Here is a 17065-nt window from a genome sequence, read left to right on the forward strand (position 1 = left end):
AAATGGAAGAAGTACAAAATGACTGTCAATCGACAAAGATCTGGGGCTCCACGCAAAATCTCACCTCGTGGGGTATCCTTGATCATGAGGAAGGTTAGAAATCAGCCTACAACTACAAGGGGGGAACTTGTCAATGATCTCAAGGCAGCTGGGACCACTGTCACCACGAAAACCATTGGTAACACATTACGACATAACGGATTGCAATCCTGCAGTGCCCGCAAGGTCCCCCTGCTCCGGAAGGCACATGTGACGGCCCGTCTGAAGTTTGCCAGTGAACACCTGGATGATGCCGAGAGTGATTGGGAGAAGGTGCTGTGGTCAGATGAGACAAAAATTGAGCTCTTTGGCATGAACTCAACTCGCCGTGTTTGGAGGAAGAGAAATGCTGCCTATGACCCAAAGAACACCGTCCCCACTGTCAAGCATGGAGGTGGAAATGTTATGTTTTGGGGGTGTTTCTCTGCTAAGGGCACAGGACTACTTCACCGCATCAATGGGAGAATGGATGGGGCCATGTACCGTACAATTCTGAGTGACAACCTCCTTCCCTCCGCCAGGGCCTTAAAAATGGGTCGTGGCTGGGTCTTCCAGCACGACAATGACCCAAAACATACAGCCAAGGCAACAAAGGAGTGGCTCAGGAAGAAGCACATTAGGGTCATGGAGTGGCCTAGCCAGTCACCAGACCTTAATCCCATTGAAAACTTATGGAGGGAGCTGAAGCTGCGAGTTGCCAAGCGACAGCCCAGAACTCTTAATGATTTAGAGATGATCTGCAAAGAGGAGTGGACCAAAATTCCTCCTGACATGTGTGCAAACCTCATCATCAACTACAGAAGACGTCTGACCGCTGTGCTTGCCAACAAGGGTTTTGCCACCAAGTATTAGGTCTTGTTTGCCAGAGGGATTAAATACTTATTTCCCTCTGCAGAATGCAAATAAATTCATATACTTTCCACAATGTGATTTTCTGGATTTAATTTGTGATGTGCTATCTCTCACTGTTACCAATAACCTACCCTTCAATTATGGGCTGCTCATGTCTTTGTCAGTGGGCAAACTTACAAAATCAGCAAGGGATCAAATACTTATTTCCACCACTGTATGGGGATGGGGTGGGGGAATTATGGAAGATGGGGGGAGACTAGATTGGGGGGTCTGGGGGCTTGCAGAATCTGCACCATGGCTCCTTTAACCTCCAGCAGGGAGCATCAGGGTGCAACCTGTATCCCGATGCTCCCAGCCTGGAGAAAATAATACCTACTCCAATCAAGGGATAAATGGAGACTGCTCAAACAACAAGTTCACATCAAAAAAATCTCTCTCATAATAAGCAAAGAAATTTTTGAAAAAGTTGAACCTTTTTTTCAGGATCAATGATTTGGAACCTAGAATTGGACAAAGAAAACAGTTAAGTTGGCTGTTCATGTGGTTTCTGTAGTGCAAGCTAGAGGTACTTATATATCAGAGAACATTACCAGATAGCAATCCTCTGAACTAGTGTCTAGGGATGTACCTCTATAGCCCAAATGACGTGCTAGCTGTGCTGGAGAAATGAACAATGCCACAGATGGAATATATATTATTTATTAGGTAAAGAAAAATATATATAAATAGTTCTGAAGCAAAGTGCCAAGCAAAATACAAAAATAACTTGCTATAAAATTAGATTATCACCAAAATAGATTACCATCCGATTATCCTAATAATCCTTATAAGAACTTATTACACGTCTTATGCAAAATACAGTGATCAGTTGAATACACAGACCAGAAGTCCTGACGTAAACCTATCTGTCTCAGACAAAATAAGGACTAACTATCCTCGTGACTATGGGTAATAAATCCTGCTATCTCACCTTGCCGTCTGACACAGACTCCCAATGGTAGAGAAGCTGAAGTCTCAGTCCAGGAATCAGGTCCAAGCTGAATTCTGGATACAAATGGTACAGTCTTTGATAAGGCCTGATGTGATAGCTGAGCAAGCTTTTTCAGTTGGTTACAAGGCACGCAATTCACTGGTGTTAGGAAAATCAGTCTCTTGCTCTCTTTAGAGCTTTCTATCCACCTGCAAATTCTCCGGTGTTTCTTTCTCTGGTGTTCTCTTCTTCCTGTTCTCCCTCCATCTCTGGTGTTCTCTCTCCAACTGAACTTTCTTCAGTCCAAACCTTTGGTATCCAATCGTCAGATGATACCTGTGGACCAATCACATATGATGACATAATGTCCAGCCAGATTCATTGTCATGAAGAAGCCTTTGTTAAAGCCATGAAGCGGTTATTAATGGCATGCAAACTCCTTGTCTGATTCCATTCTTTTGGAGCCATAGGTGTTTTTCTCCTCCAAGCTTCCCAAGAGATAGCAGCCAGTTTGCAACTGTTAGGCTTTCCAAAGCAAGAACTAGGTTTGTGAGCCCTTGGGCCACTGCCGAGGAGCGGCAGTGGCAGGCAAAACCACCCCACACCAGGAACAAGACAGAACTCAGATAGGAACAGCAAGACTTCACCTGCACTAGCCACCCTTCCCCAGGAGTTGAGCCCCTGGCTGCAGGCGGCCGACAGGACTTACAGGACAGGGCAGGAACTGGAAGCTGCAAGCAGCCACTGAATCAGGGAACAAACACAGACAGACAAAAGACAGAACTGAAGGCTGCGAGGCAGCCACTGAACAAGAAGCACAAACAGAAACTAAACACAGAAATACAGACAAGAAACAAGGCAAGGAAACAAGCAATACAGTACACAAGCAATACAGAACCTAAACTAGAATCAGGCAAGAACACAGACAATAAACTGGACTAGGCAGAAGTGCACCAGCATTCCAACATACTAGGGCCTTAGGCGATGCAAAGGCAAAGCAGAGAGTGTCAAAATGGCTAATAAGCCCAGTAGCAGCTGAGGCTCACTGCAGCAATCACCAGGCAACTACGGGTGCTGTGTAGGTTCAAACAAAACAAGCAAGTCTGGCAGCCCGGAAGATCTGGACCAGACTGGGCTGAAATCTGGAACGGGTGATAATAACCAGACAGTCCATTGCAGCCCCCAAGTCTGGCCCCTAGGTGGCGAGAAGAAGGAGAGCCCGAAACATGGGCACAACCGTGACAACAACATAGAATATGTCCTTGGATGAAATAATCTTGCAATGCTCAGCAGTAATTTTCCTTTGCAAGAAAGCTGGATTCTGATAGTTACAGATGTATTCAGGCCACAGGCTGTAGAATCCATATTGTTATAAGAATGGTTCAGGCTTGTATAGGCCAAGACCAGCAAAGGTGAGATCTCAGGTAAATACCCCTACATTTCTGAGATCCTTTTCCTCCTTTTTAGTGTCATGTATTACTTGTCAGCAAATGTTTTCCTAGGGAGATTGTTTTGATGGAGAAAATGACCCCAGCTTTTGGCTACAGTTATTTCACAGTCATTTGCTGCCCACAACATGACTTATATCACTGCAAGTCATGTTATGCTATTTACAAAGTAATGAGGTGCAAAACAGTGACTTAAATAGATGTAGGACTCTTTAAATTGCAAATAATGTGCTTAAAGCCCTAACACAACTTGATATCCTCCCTTTTTAAATGTTTATGCAATATAAACATCTAAATGTGGTTTATCCACATCTAATAGCCACATAGTTCTTCTAACATATGCACCATAATGTACTGGTACCAATAGGCAATGCAGTAAGTAAATGCTTCATCTTGCAGAGAGATGCATACAGGTCTGTTCTGATGCTGGTGTTCAATCGGAGTGAGACCTGGAAATGCTGGATCACATGAGGGTAGGTAGGCAAAATTAACATACAGCTCCTCTGTCCCCCTACTAAAATTGTGGACAGATGGTTGCCAAACAAGGGAGAATCGGGGAAAAGGGTCTGAAAATCAAGGATGCCTAGTAACCCTAATTTATAGTCATTGGCTTGGTTCCAGGTACCAAGGTTCCTTCCAGAATGGTAACTGTAAGTCCAGTCACTAGATGGCAGTGATTTGCCTTTCACCTCATTCCTTCAGGCATTGGATGCTACTTTTGCAGTGTCCCAGGATGGCCAGGGAGTAGTAAGTAGTAAATTTAAAATGAATCAGAGAAAATGTTTCTTCACTCAACGTGTAATTAAATGCTGGAATTCATTGCCAGAGAATGTGGTAAAGGTGGTTAGCTTAGCAGAGTTTTAAAAAGGTTTGGACGGCTTCCTAAAGGAAAAGTCCATAGGCCATTATTAAATTGGACTTGGGGAAAATCCACTATTTCTGGGATAAGCAGTTTGTACTTTTTTGGGATCTTGCCAGGTATTGTGACTTGGATTGGAAACAGGATGCTGGGCTTGATGGACATTTTGGTCTGTCCTAGTATGGCTATACTTATGTACTTGTGGACATCTAACTCAGGCCCTCTGCTTGGCAGAAGCTCTCACTGAGCCAGAAAACAAGCCTATGTAAAGGTTTAGATTGTCTGTAGTTGCTATTCCTTCAGACCTATTTACTGAGGAGACAGATGAGAGTTATCTACCTGAAGAACCCTCCAAAAAAACCCAGTCTGACTGATTTCCTAGGGAAAGAAGGGAATGAGGCACTGTTGAGTAACTGGGTTAAAACTGTATTGTCTGGCATTATGTTTATTTATAGCACATTCTGTTAAATGTTTATGAACTGTATTTGAATTGTTTTTGATTTATATTTATGAATTGTTTATTAATTTGTTGTAAACTACTTTGCACAATGTCACCGGACTAAAAAGGCAGGGTATAAGAGCAAAGAAAAATAGAAGACTGAACTAAACAGTTGTAAAAGAACAAAAATTGGAATCCTTACAAGAGCTGAAAAAAAGCCTGGCATACGATTTAGAACTTCATAATTAACCACATTTTCTCTTCCTTCTTTCTTCTCTAGGGACCCTTTTTCTAAGGTGCGGTAGATACCAGCATGTGCCTACTTCATGGCAAAACGCACTGCCACTGTGTCCTGTAGTAGTGAGCTCATCAGAATGCGCCAATCCCATACTGATGAGGTGTGACAATGGGCAGAGAGAGAAGGCATGCCCTGTGCTAATCGGGCAGCTTGGGCACATTGCTGCATGCTGCCCGATTACTGCAGAATTAGCTCAGGAGCCCTTAGAACCAACAAAATTGGTGACAGTAAGGGCTCCCGCAGTAATGGCCACATGCAAATTGGGAAGCTGGTGCGTGGCCATTAAAGAAATATATAGCAATGCAGCCATTTTGCCACTGTGCTAAAAGTGGCCACAGTGCACGGAAAACCAATGCGCTGACAACAGCGCTGGCCACTTTTTAGCATGGCTTGGTAAAAGGGCCCCTAAGGTACAAAACTTAGACTGTGAGCCCATTAGGGACAATACCTGTGTATAATATGTAAATCACTTTGGAGCCCTTTTACAAAGGTGCAGGAGGGCTAACGCATGGGTAGTATGTGCCCAATCAGCACTACTGCCAGGGTAGCATGTGTGCCTGGCAGTAATTCCAATTTTGGTACATGCCAAATCCTGTGGTAGAAAATAATTTTTGATTTTCTATTGCAGGGGCCATAGGCGCTGACTCCGTGACTGATGTGGGTGCTCGAGTACCCCCAATATTTTCCCCGCCGTCGGAACTTCCGGTTCCAGCCTGACCTGCCCGCCCTCTTCTCCCTCAAGAGTCCTCCGTCCTCGCCTTCCTGCCTTCCAGAATTTAAAACTCATCTTATCTCGCCTCGCTCAGTCCCGGCAGCTGCAGTGAAAGGCAAGCAGGCTCGGCGCTTCAGCTTTCCCTTCTCTTTCAGCTCTGGTCCTGCCTTCATTTCATGTTTCCGCAAGGGCGGGACCAGAGCTGAGAGAGAAAGGAAGGCTGAAGCGCCAAGTCTGCTTGCCTTTCACTGCTGCTGCCGGGACTGAGCGAGGCGAGGTAAAATGAGTTTTAAATTCTGGAAGGCAGGAAGGCGAGGATGGAGGACTCTTGTGGGAGAAAAGGTTGGGCTGGGGTTGGGCCTGGAACTCGGAGGCGAGGGGGGGGGGCCTGGAACTCAGAGGAGAGGAGAGGGGGCCTGGAACTCGGAGGAGAGGGGGGGGCTGAAAAGGGGTAGGTGGTGTTTGGGGCAAATTACTGGACATGGAGGGGAGGGGAGAGAGGAGAAATCGCTAGACATGGAAGGGAGGGCAGGGGAGAGATGAGACTTGTTGGATATGGATGGAGGGAGGGGAGGGCAGGGGAGAGAGGAGAATTTGCTGGACATGGATGAGAGGGGAGGGAGGGTAGGGGAGAGAGGAGAATTGCTGGATATGAATGGAGGAGAGGGCAGGGGAGAGAGGAGAATTGCTGGATATGGTGGGGGAGGGTGAATGGAAGGGGGGAAATGCACCACCTGTAAAAAAAAAAAAAAAAGATTTCAGCACCCCCAATCATTTTGAAAAGTTGGCTCCAGCAGTAACCGGCAGTGTCGTTTCTTAATATTACCAAAAATTTGCCCTTTCCTTTCTGAGCACACTACCAGAACTCTTATCCACACTCTTATCACCTCTCGCTTAGACTATTGCAACTTGCTTCTCACAGGTCTCCCACTTAGCCATCTCTCTCCTCTTCAATCTGTTCAAAATTCTGCTGCACGACTTATATTCCGCCAGTGTCGCTATGCTCATATTAGCCCTCTCCTCAAATCACTTCACTGGCTTCCTATCCATTTCCGCATACTGTTCAAACTACTCTTATTGACTTATAAGTGCATTCACTCTGCAGCTCCTCAGTACCTCTCCACTCTCATCTCTCCCTACATTCCTCCCGGGAACTCTGTTCACTGGGTAAATCTCTCTTATTTGCACCCTTCTCCTCCACCGCTAACTCCAGTTCCTTTTATCTTGCTGCACCATATGCCTGGAATAGACTTCTTGAGCCGGTACATCAAGCTCCATTTCTGGCAGTCTTCAAATCTAGGCTAAAAGCCCACCTTTTTGATGCTGCTTTTAACTCCTAACCCTTATTTACTTGTTCATAACCCTTATTTTATCATCCTCACTTTAATATTCCCTTATCTCTTGTTTGTCCTGTTTGTCTGTCCTAATCAGATTGTAAGGTCTGTCGAGCAGGGACTGTCTCTTCATGTTCAAGTGTACAGCACTGCTTACGTCTAGTAGCGCTTTAGAAATGGTAAGTAGTAGTAGTTGCATCCACAATGGCGTGCGCTGCATGGTTACCACGTAGGTAGCGCATAAGCCCTTACTGGTAGGTCAATGGGTGGCGGTATGTGCTCAGGCTGTAAATAGGCATGCACTAGTTTTAATATTAGCGCAAGCCCATTTCCAGGCCCATTAAAAAAAATTGTCTTTTTCTCAGCCTTGGTAAAAAAATGGCCCAGCACACATGTAAAAGACGTGCCCAAACTACCGAGACAGAGGCGGTATATCAAATGCATTACTCTTCCCTTTATTCTTTTTCCATTCTCTCTTTCAAGAGCCTATACTGTATAAGGTTCTGCAGTGAGGTGCCCCCCCCCCCCCAAGGAGGTTACCTTTGACTGCCAGATAAGCTCCCCTCCTTCCTCGATCAGAGCAGTGATCATTTTCAGGTTGCCATGGCGGGCTGCGATGTGCATGGCTGTCTCCCCATTCTGAAACAAAGAGTGAGTCAGCTGAAGCCACAACAACCTTCTTTACTCAAGCCCGCTGTTTTAACAGCACAACTACTTTTTAGTGGGGAAGGGGCTCTTGGCTAGTGAGGAGTGAGGTTTCTTAACTAGCAATGTCTGTAGTCTCCTGTGTCTCTTTACCTCCTGTTCCACATTGACATCAGCCCCACTCTTCAGCAGCATCTCCGCAACCTTTTCGCCCTCTTGTATGCGAGCGGCAATATGCAGAGGTGTCTCTTGTGCCTGAAAGACATAAGAAGGCCTGATATTCAAAGGATTTATGCTTCTGAGAGTTTTGCTCATAAATTGGCCTCTTTGAAAATTTGCTAGGACTGAGAGCATACATTTTTACTGAAAATGTCACTATTAAATTTAAGAACATAAAAAGTGGATGGCAACAGGGGCAAATTTAGGACAGAGAAAATAAGTTAGGCACTTAGCACTGATTTTCAGCACTTTGCTCATAAATCTAAGCAAATAAATGATAACCCTAAATTTATGACCATAACTTTTAGGCTCCTAAATTAAGGTGAATTTTCATCCGACAAGTTAGGCTTCTAATTTTGGCTGAAAATAGGACTCAAATATAGGAGGCTAATTTAGGAGCATTAATTTAGGAGCTCAGTATTTTCTGAATATTGGGCCCCAAGTTTCCATGCTTCCACTGTCTTCGCTTATCAGTGATTGCCAAGCAAGGGTGTTGGAAATGGAAGGAGTGGCCTAGTGGCTAAAGCACCAGTCTTGCAATCCAGAGGTGACTGGTTCAAATCCCACTGTTGCTCCTTGTGATCTTGGGCAAGTCACTTAACCCTCCACTGCCTCACTGGCTGGGGTGCCTCCAGGATCAGGTTTGGGAACCACTGTTCTATGGCAATGAATTCCAGAGTTTAATTACATGTTGAGTGAAGAAAAATTTACTACCTGTTCCACTCCACTCATTATTTTATAGACCTTTATTATATCTCCCTTCAGCCGTACTGTACACTGAAGGAAGACATGAAAGAGTGGAGTGGCCTAGTGGTTAGAGCACCTGTCTTGCAACCCAGAGGTGGCTGGTTCAAATCCCCCTGCTGCTCCTTGTGATCTTGGGCAAGTCACTTAACCCTCCACTGCCTCAGATACAAACTTAGATTGTGAGCCCTCCTGGGACAGAGAAATATCCAGAGTACCTGAATGCAACTCACCTTGAGCTACTACTGAAAAGGGTGTGAGCAAAATAGAAATATAAAAAAGAAAGTATGGGCCCCTAGTAGAGAAGGGTTGATGACATGATGACAGTAAAATTGCTCATATGAAAGACCATTCTACACAAGTAGTACTACAGTTATCCTTAGGGGCCCTTTTACTAAGATGCGGTAAGTACTAACGTATGTTTGAGTGCTATCCACACAGTAAAAAGTAAAATTGATTTATTAGCACTGGGGGCAGAGAGTGAGCATGGCTATGCTAACTGGATAGCATGTGGGCATTGCCACATCCTAAGTGATTAATGCAGGATTAACACGTGATCCCTTACCACCTACAAAATACGTGTTGATAAGTGCTTATGCGCTAATGGTCGTTACTCCAGCAATTAAAATGAGCGTGCACGGCATGACTGAAAACAGGACAGGCAATGTGAGACTAGCACGGGACAGACGCTTCAGCTGGTGGGGATTGAGGACCTCAGAAAGCCAAGGTACCTTTGCAGCGGTGGCGGGGGGGGGGGGGGGGGGGGGGGTAGTGGTGGTGGGGAGGCGGAAGCAGCATCAGGGGGTAGTGGTGGGAAGGTGGGTCAAAATGTGCCCCCCCCCAATTTTGGGTTCTGGCCCCCCTCCCATTGAGGTGTGGCTACACCCCTGATTCACATAGCTGTTTAAGTTACGTATAGCCTGCCAAAAAAAACCTCAGATATTCCATGTCAGTCAACAGAAACAACCCGTAATTAAATATTTGGGGTCAGCGCTGCCTGCTGCTGGCTGAATATGGGGGGGGGGGGGGGGGGGAAGGGGGTAAGGTTTTGGCTGTAATTTTAAAATGTAGGTAAGTTCTACCATTATTCAGTCCAATGAAGCTAAAATTCGGTGACGACTCTGGAAAGAAGTGTGAAAATGACTGGTGAGCTTACAAATTGAGGGGCCTTTTTACTAAGATGCTTAGGCACCTATGCGTGTCCAATGCTCTACCGCTCGGCTACTGGATGCCTCGGGTGGTAATTCTATTTTTGACGCGCGTCCATAATGCGCAGCAGAAAATAATTTCTATTTTCTACCGCATGAAGCTAACCGGGCAGTAATTGGAAGTGTATGCGTGCTGATGATTACCGCCCAGTTAACGCATGAGACCTTGCTGCTAAGTCAATGGTTGGCAGTAAGGTCTCAGGCCGAAAATGGACACGAGCTGGTTTTAATTTTGCTGCACATCCATTTTCGGCCACAAAAAAAGGCCTTTTTTCCAGGCACGCTGAAAATGGACCTGCGCGTGTCCAATACACTTGCCTACACCAGCGCAGGTCATTTTTCGGTGCGCCTTAGAAAAAGGACCCATGAATGCATGTTCCAGGTATTGAAATGAAGCTCTGTGTTCTTTCTTTCTTTGCCGCATTTATATCCCACATTTTTCCACCTATTTGCAGGCTCAATGTGGCTTACAATATAATACAACAACAATCACATTAATGGGATAAGGAAATCAGAATATAGATAACAAGGTGCATGAGAATATCATGGTAATCATATTAGCAGAATAACAATTTCAGCCTTATTGCAGTTAAGGTGCACAGAAAATTATGTATAATGAGAAGTGGGTAAATAGATAAAACATAACATAATAATAACAGGACAAGATATAATGTTCAATAATTTGGGTGTAAGTTAGCTTACTCTACCTAAGCACCAAGATCATTTTGTCACACAATTCATGATCAAACTGTATTACAAAATCAGAATGTCTTTAGCAGAACTGCTCAGTGCTCAGGCTTTGTTTCCCTGGAGGATTAACTGTCATGAGGTGCTGAGAACACTGACACGTGGGGTGTTAGCGCCATCTGGTGTTTGAGAGCTCTAATTTGCAACTCTATGCACTAAAAGGCCAAAATAAGGGCCTCATTTATCAAGCCACACTAGCGACTCCCAATGCGGTAATGCTGACAAAGTCCATTCAGTTTGAATGGGCTCCATTGGCATTACCATGCAGGGACCACTAGCGCGGCTTGAAAAAAGAGACCCTAAAAATGATCATGGAGTGGAACAAATAAATGTAAGTCAATTGTTTATGCTTTCAAAACATAAAAAAAAGACATGACATGCCATGAAGTTACAAAGTAGAACATTTAAAACAAATAGAAGAAAATATCTTTTCACTCAGGACATGGTTAAGCTCTGGAACTTGTTGCTGGATAATGTGGATAAAGCAGCTAATGTAACTGGATTAAAAAAAAAGTTTGCACAAGTTCCTGGAGAAAAGACCAATATTGTTATTAAAGTAGAACTGGGGAAAGCCACTGCTTATCCCTGGGGGTAAATAGCACGGAATTTAGTTAATTTGGGGGATCCTGCCAGGTACTTATGACCTGGATTGGCCACCATTGGATACAGGATACTAAACTAGTTTGGTCTGACTCAGAATGGTAGTTCTTATGTTCTTAGCTTTAGGCTTGTACTGAGCTCTGTTATAGTGCAGAGAAACAACAATAAAAAAAACAATGCAGCCTTTGAATGGATGACACTACTGAATTCTGTGTTCTATTATTATTTATTTACATTATTTACTATCTCGCACAATCCAGAAAATTCTTGGCGGTTTACAAAAGTAACATACATAGTTAAAAACAACAATGCAATAAAATATATGCTTATTACATAAAAATAAACAAAATGAACTTTAGTTAAATATAAAGCAACAACCCTTCAAAATAAATAGTTATTAAACATTACTGATTAAAATCTCATTGAAATAAAATGTCTTAAGTCTGTTCTTAATAAGGGCAACACCTGTCTAACCTGTGAGTTCTTTTACCAAGTAGAGTGCTGCCGAGCCCGGTACTCGAACCAGGTTCTGCTTGGCGGCCAGACAACCCTGGGTTTCACCTGTGCTGACCACTGTTCCCCAGAGGTTGAGCTCCTAGGTGCGGGCGGCCTGCAGGGCTTACAAGATGGAGCAGGAAGCGGGGTGATGAACGTGACGGCCAGACAGGCAGCAGGCAAGAGAGTGATCCAGGTACAGGCAGAGTCAGTAGGCAGGCAGCAGACAGGAAAGTAATCCAGATACAGGCAAGGTCAGGAGGCAGGCAGCAGACACAAGAATAATCCAGGTACAGGCAAGGTCAGTAGGCAGGCAGCAAACACAAGAGTAATCCAGGTACAGGCAGAGTCAGTAGGCAGGCAGCAGACACAAGAGTAATCCAGGTACAGGCAGAGTCAGTAGGCAGGCAGCAGACACAAGAGTAATCCAGGTACAGGCAGAGTCAGTTGGCAGGCAGCAGACACAAGAGAAATCCAGGTACAGGCAGAGTCAGTAACGAAGAACAAAGTAGAGGAGAAGCACACTACTGAGCAAGTAACACCTACCAAAGTAGAAGCCAAAGCAAGGAGTCTAGGGAGAGCTCAGCTGATGAAGTGCTGGCATCTGACATCAGCAGGGAGAAGGGGCACAGCCATAAGACAAGAGCAGGGGAAGGAGGAACCGGAAGACCAATAGGAGAGAAGCAAGGGAAGCCAGGCAGAGGAAGAGCAGACCCAGGTGGGTGGAAGCAAAGCAATCAAGGAGCCTGGAAGCCAGGCAGAGAGAGAGAGAGAGAGAGAGAGAGAGAGAGAGCAGAGCCAGGTGCATGGAAGCAAAACAATCAAGGAGCCTGCAGCAAGAGAAGAACCACACACACATGACTCAGGGCTGTGCCAATCAAGTGTGCATGTCAAGGGACCCTGCATAGCCCAAGGACGCCGCTTGCGTTGAGGTAGGGGACATGACAACACCCTAAACCGAGCTTAAAGATTCAGGCAAATAGTTCAACCAAGTTCACAAAGTTGCACCCAGAACTCTAAAATTTTTTATATGATATTCCTCTAACCTCATTTCACGTACAGTAGGAGTGTCCAACAAAAATTTGAAGACTTTCTTAAACTCCTCACTGGATTTTGGATTTTGAGCAAAGCAGATATCTAGGGTGAGATTAAGGAGTCCTTTTACTAAACTGCGATAACGTTTTTAGCTTGTGGTAGAAATTAGCTGGGGGTAAATGCTGAGACACCCATAGGAATACACCTCTGGATTATATATATATATATATATATATATGGTGTCTGAAAATCCACTTGGAAACCTAAGCATATTCTATAACAAAGCACATATCTTTAATTGGTAAACTAGCTATTCAGCACTCTTAATTGTATGTTAACATGCAATTATCAGCACTAATTGGCATTGAGATTTATGTGCATAACTCTCTAAGTGTATTCTATAATGTGGTGCACCTAAATTCTAAGTTGAATAGTTGAAAAGAGGGTGTTGCCATGGGTGGGGCATAAGTGTTTCTAAAATCTCTGCACATTATTATAGAATACACCCAATCTGTGCCTAATTTAGGCATCAGGATTTATGCCAAGTAAAATGTGGCCTAAATGGATATGACCAAATTTGGTCACGTGGCGAGCCGCTTGGCATATTCTATATATTGCGTGGACATTTAAATCTATTTTATAAAATTTAGGTGTACTTTAGAGAATACACCTAGGCAAATGTTTTTCCGCATGGATTTTTCAGGTGCAATATATAGAATCTGTCCCATAATGGGCATCTTGGCATTTACTGCCAGACAATTTCTACCATGAGCTTACAATCAGGCTTATTTTCGAAAGTGATCGCCGGCCATCTTCCGACATAAATGGGGAGATGGCCGACGATCTCTCAAAAGCGGTGAAATCCGTATAATCAAAAGTGGCTTTTTTGAGACCATCGCCACTTTCCCGTCGCCGCGCCGGCGAAAGTTCAAGGGGGTGTGTTGGCGGCGAAGCGAAGGCGGGACATGGGTGGGCATGGGCATGGTTACCAGATGGCCAGCTTTTGCGGATAATGGGAAAAAAAGCGGCGTTAATCAGTATTTCGCCGGGTTTACTTGGTCCTTTAATTTTCATGACCAAGCCTCAAACAGGTGCCCCAATTGACCAGATGACCACCGGAGGGAATGGGGGATGACCTCCCCATACTCCCCGAGTGGTCACCAACCCCCTCCCACACTAAAAAAATAAAAATAAAACACTTTTTTGCCAGCCTCTATGCCAACCTTAAATGTCATACCCAACTCCCTGACAGCAGTATGCAGGTCCCTGGAGCGGTTTTTAATGGGTGCAGTGCACTCCAGGCAGGCAGACCCAGGTCCATCCCTCTCTACCTGTTACACTTGTGGTGCTAAATGTTGAGTCCTCCAACCCCCCCCCCTCAAACCCACTGTAGCCACATGTAGGTGCCCCCCTTCGCCCATAAGGGCCATGGTAATGTTGTAGAGTTGTGGGGAGTGGGTTTGGGGGGGACTCAGCACCCAAGGTAAGGGAGCTATGCACCTGGGAGGTATTTGTGTATTTTTTAAACATTTTTAGAAGTGCCTCCTAGAGTCCTGGCATGTCAGGGGGACCAGTGCACTACAAATGTTGGCTCCTCCCATGACCAAATGCCTTGGATTTCGCCGGGTTTGAGATGGCCGGCATTTTTTCCATTATCGCTGAAAAACAAAACCAGCGTTCTCAAACCCAGCGAACTCTGGCATTTGGCCGGGCTAAAACGTATTATCGAAAAAAAAGATGGCCGGCCATCTTTTTTGAAAATACGGTTCCGGCCAGCTGTTGCGCCGCCGCCAAAATAGATCGCCGGCGACGTTTGATTATGCCCCTCCATGCTACTGCAGCTTAGTAAAAAGACCCATAAGTTAGAAATAGCCTTAAACACAATTAAAATACCTTGTGCATAATTCTATGCACAGCGGCAACCAGTGTAACTGCTGTAAAATAGATGAAATATGCTCATAATGTGAACAACCTACAATCACTCTAGCCACTAAACTTTGTGCCACTTGTAATGCCCTTAAAGCATATTTCGACAACCCTACTAACAATCCATAATGGAGTCAAAATGTGGGGTTATCCAACTCTGAACCACAAATCAGAAATTCAAGACTGATAATGATTATCTAATAAAAAGAATTAAAAGCTTTAAAACATAAGTTAAGCCACATTGTGTGAGACCATGATCTATTAAGCCCAGCATCCTATCTTCAACTAGGTCTGACACTGCCACTAGGCAGATTAGGTGTCAGCTTAGGGTGGCAACAATTAGGGATGGCATTAGCAGAACAGGAGTGTTATATCTCTCCCCCCCCCCCCCCTTTTCTCTTACTCTTACTGCCACTGTGCTCCCTCTAAGGGAGCATACGAGAAAAATAATTTAGCGCTAGCACAGGGGAAGTCCTGCATCAAGAGGGGGCAGTACAGGACAGAAGTTCAGTGCAAGCCTGGGCTTCAAGACTCCAGGCTGATGCTGAATTCTTTGTCTATTATCACAACGCAACAATGATTTTGCTACTGAGAGAAAAACATGTGATTTATACTAAATTGAACCCGCCGATTCCAAATACATAGTAATATAGTAACATAGTAGATGATGGCAGAAAAAGACCTGCACGGTCCATCTAGTCTGCCCAACAATTTAAACTCATATGTGCTACTTTATGTGTTTACCTGACCTTGATTTGTTTCTGCCATTTTCAGGGCATAGACCGTAGAAGTCTGTCCAGAACCAGGCCCACCTCCCCCCACCGGCTCTGCCACCCAATCTCGGCTAAGCTTCTGAGGATCTCCGAATTTGCCTGACATGTCTAGATTTTAAGTTATACATGCAAAGCCTATTCACTTATAATATTAATGCTTGGGATGCATTTGTGCTAGTAGTGCAGAACTTCCTTGGGAGCAGACGAGCTGAAAACTGTGCTGAACTAGTAGACAACATGCTTAAAGCATATGAACAACTTGGCTGCCGAATGTCATTGAAAATGCATTTGTTACATTCCCATCTTGACTTTTTCCCACCCAATTTGGGACACGTACGTGACGAACATGGAGAGAGGTTCCATAAAGACATTTCTACAATGGAGAACAGATACCAAGGCCGCTGGAATCCCAACATGATGAGGGACTACTGCTGGTTTTTGCAACAGGAAAATATGACCGGTCACAAACGCAAAAGTAGATGCCTGAAGCACTTTTAACAGTACTGGGCCTTGCTGAAGTAAGACTTTTAAACTGGAATACGAGACTTTTTAAAAATTTTGTTATTCCATTACATTTTCATATACTGTTTACTACGAAAACTTTGATGTAGATCAGGTAATTGATGGAGTAAAACTCGTTCTGTAAAAAATTATTCATTGCTTTCCAAGTGCTTAATTCATTTGGGCAAACTTATGCATAACAAAATTTCCTGACATGTTACAACAATTCTGACTTCGGATTTGGAATACGCACACTGAATTTAGTATAGGACAAATGGTTTTTGCCCAGTAGCACACAAAAAATGTTTTTTTTTTGTTGTGCTGTGTTATGCTACAGAAGAGAGAGAGCAATAAGAGAAAAGGAAAAGGAGATGCTGCGACACTAGATACAGGGAGAGAGTAACACAGTAACATATCAGATGACGGCAGATAAAGATCTGTACAGTCCATCCAGTCTATCCAACATGATAAACTCATAAAATAAGGTATGATGTGATAATTCATATGTATACTTGATCCTGATTTGGCCTTGCCATTTTCAGGGCACAGACCATAGAAGTCTTCCCGGTACTGGACTTGTTCTCCAGCTACTGAAACTGTATCTATCTGGCTATGATTAGGGCACAGACCGTAGAAGTCTGCCCAGCACTGGCTATGCTTTCCAATTACTGCTGTTGCCATCTAATTACTACTAAGTTTACTTGGTTCCATTCTCTTTCCATACAGGATTCTTTTGTGTTTATCCCATGCACTTTTTAATTCTGTTACTGTTTTCTTCTCTACCACCTGCCACCGGAGAGTATTCAAGGTATCTACTACCCTCTCTGTGAAAAAAAATACTTCCTGACGTTATTCCTGAATTGCCCCCACCCTTCAACCTTAAGTCATGTCCTCTAGTTTTACTGCCTTCCCGACTCTAGAAAATGTTTGTTTGTATTTTAATACCTTTCAAATATTTGAATGTCTGTATCATATCACCCCATCTCTCCTTTCCTCTGGGGTCCTCCTGTCTCTCCTCCTATGCCTTGTGGCACAGACCCCATACCATTTTCGTTGCTTTTCTCTGAACATCTTCATGCCTTTTAAGTCCTTGGCAAGATACGGCTAGATGCTAGATACTGGAGAAAGGGGTGATGCTAGACACTGGATACAGAGGGAGGGATGAGGAGATGCTAGGTGCTGGATAAAGGGGGAGGGGTGAGGAGATGAGATCCTGATGGG

General features: G+C 44.3%; 1 protein-coding gene across 1 annotated transcript in view; it reads right to left on the bottom strand.

Annotated features, from left to right (window-relative positions):
• LOC115460153 (serine/threonine-protein phosphatase 6 regulatory ankyrin repeat subunit B-like) overlaps positions 1–17065 on the bottom strand; it is a 182981-nt gene that overhangs the window by 107288 nt on the left and 58628 nt on the right. The window contains exons 10-11 of the mRNA XM_030189994.1: positions 7750–7851; positions 7492–7590 (exon numbers count right to left, since the gene is read on the bottom strand). Coding sequence (XP_030045854.1) covers positions 7492–7590; positions 7750–7851 — 201 coding nt within the window. The remainder of the gene's footprint in view (positions 1–7491; positions 7591–7749; positions 7852–17065) is intronic.

The sequence above is a fragment of the Microcaecilia unicolor genome, chromosome 1, assembly GCF_901765095.1.
Source record: "Microcaecilia unicolor chromosome 1, aMicUni1.1, whole genome shotgun sequence".
Taxonomy (NCBI): domain Eukaryota; kingdom Metazoa; phylum Chordata; class Amphibia; order Gymnophiona; family Siphonopidae; genus Microcaecilia; species Microcaecilia unicolor.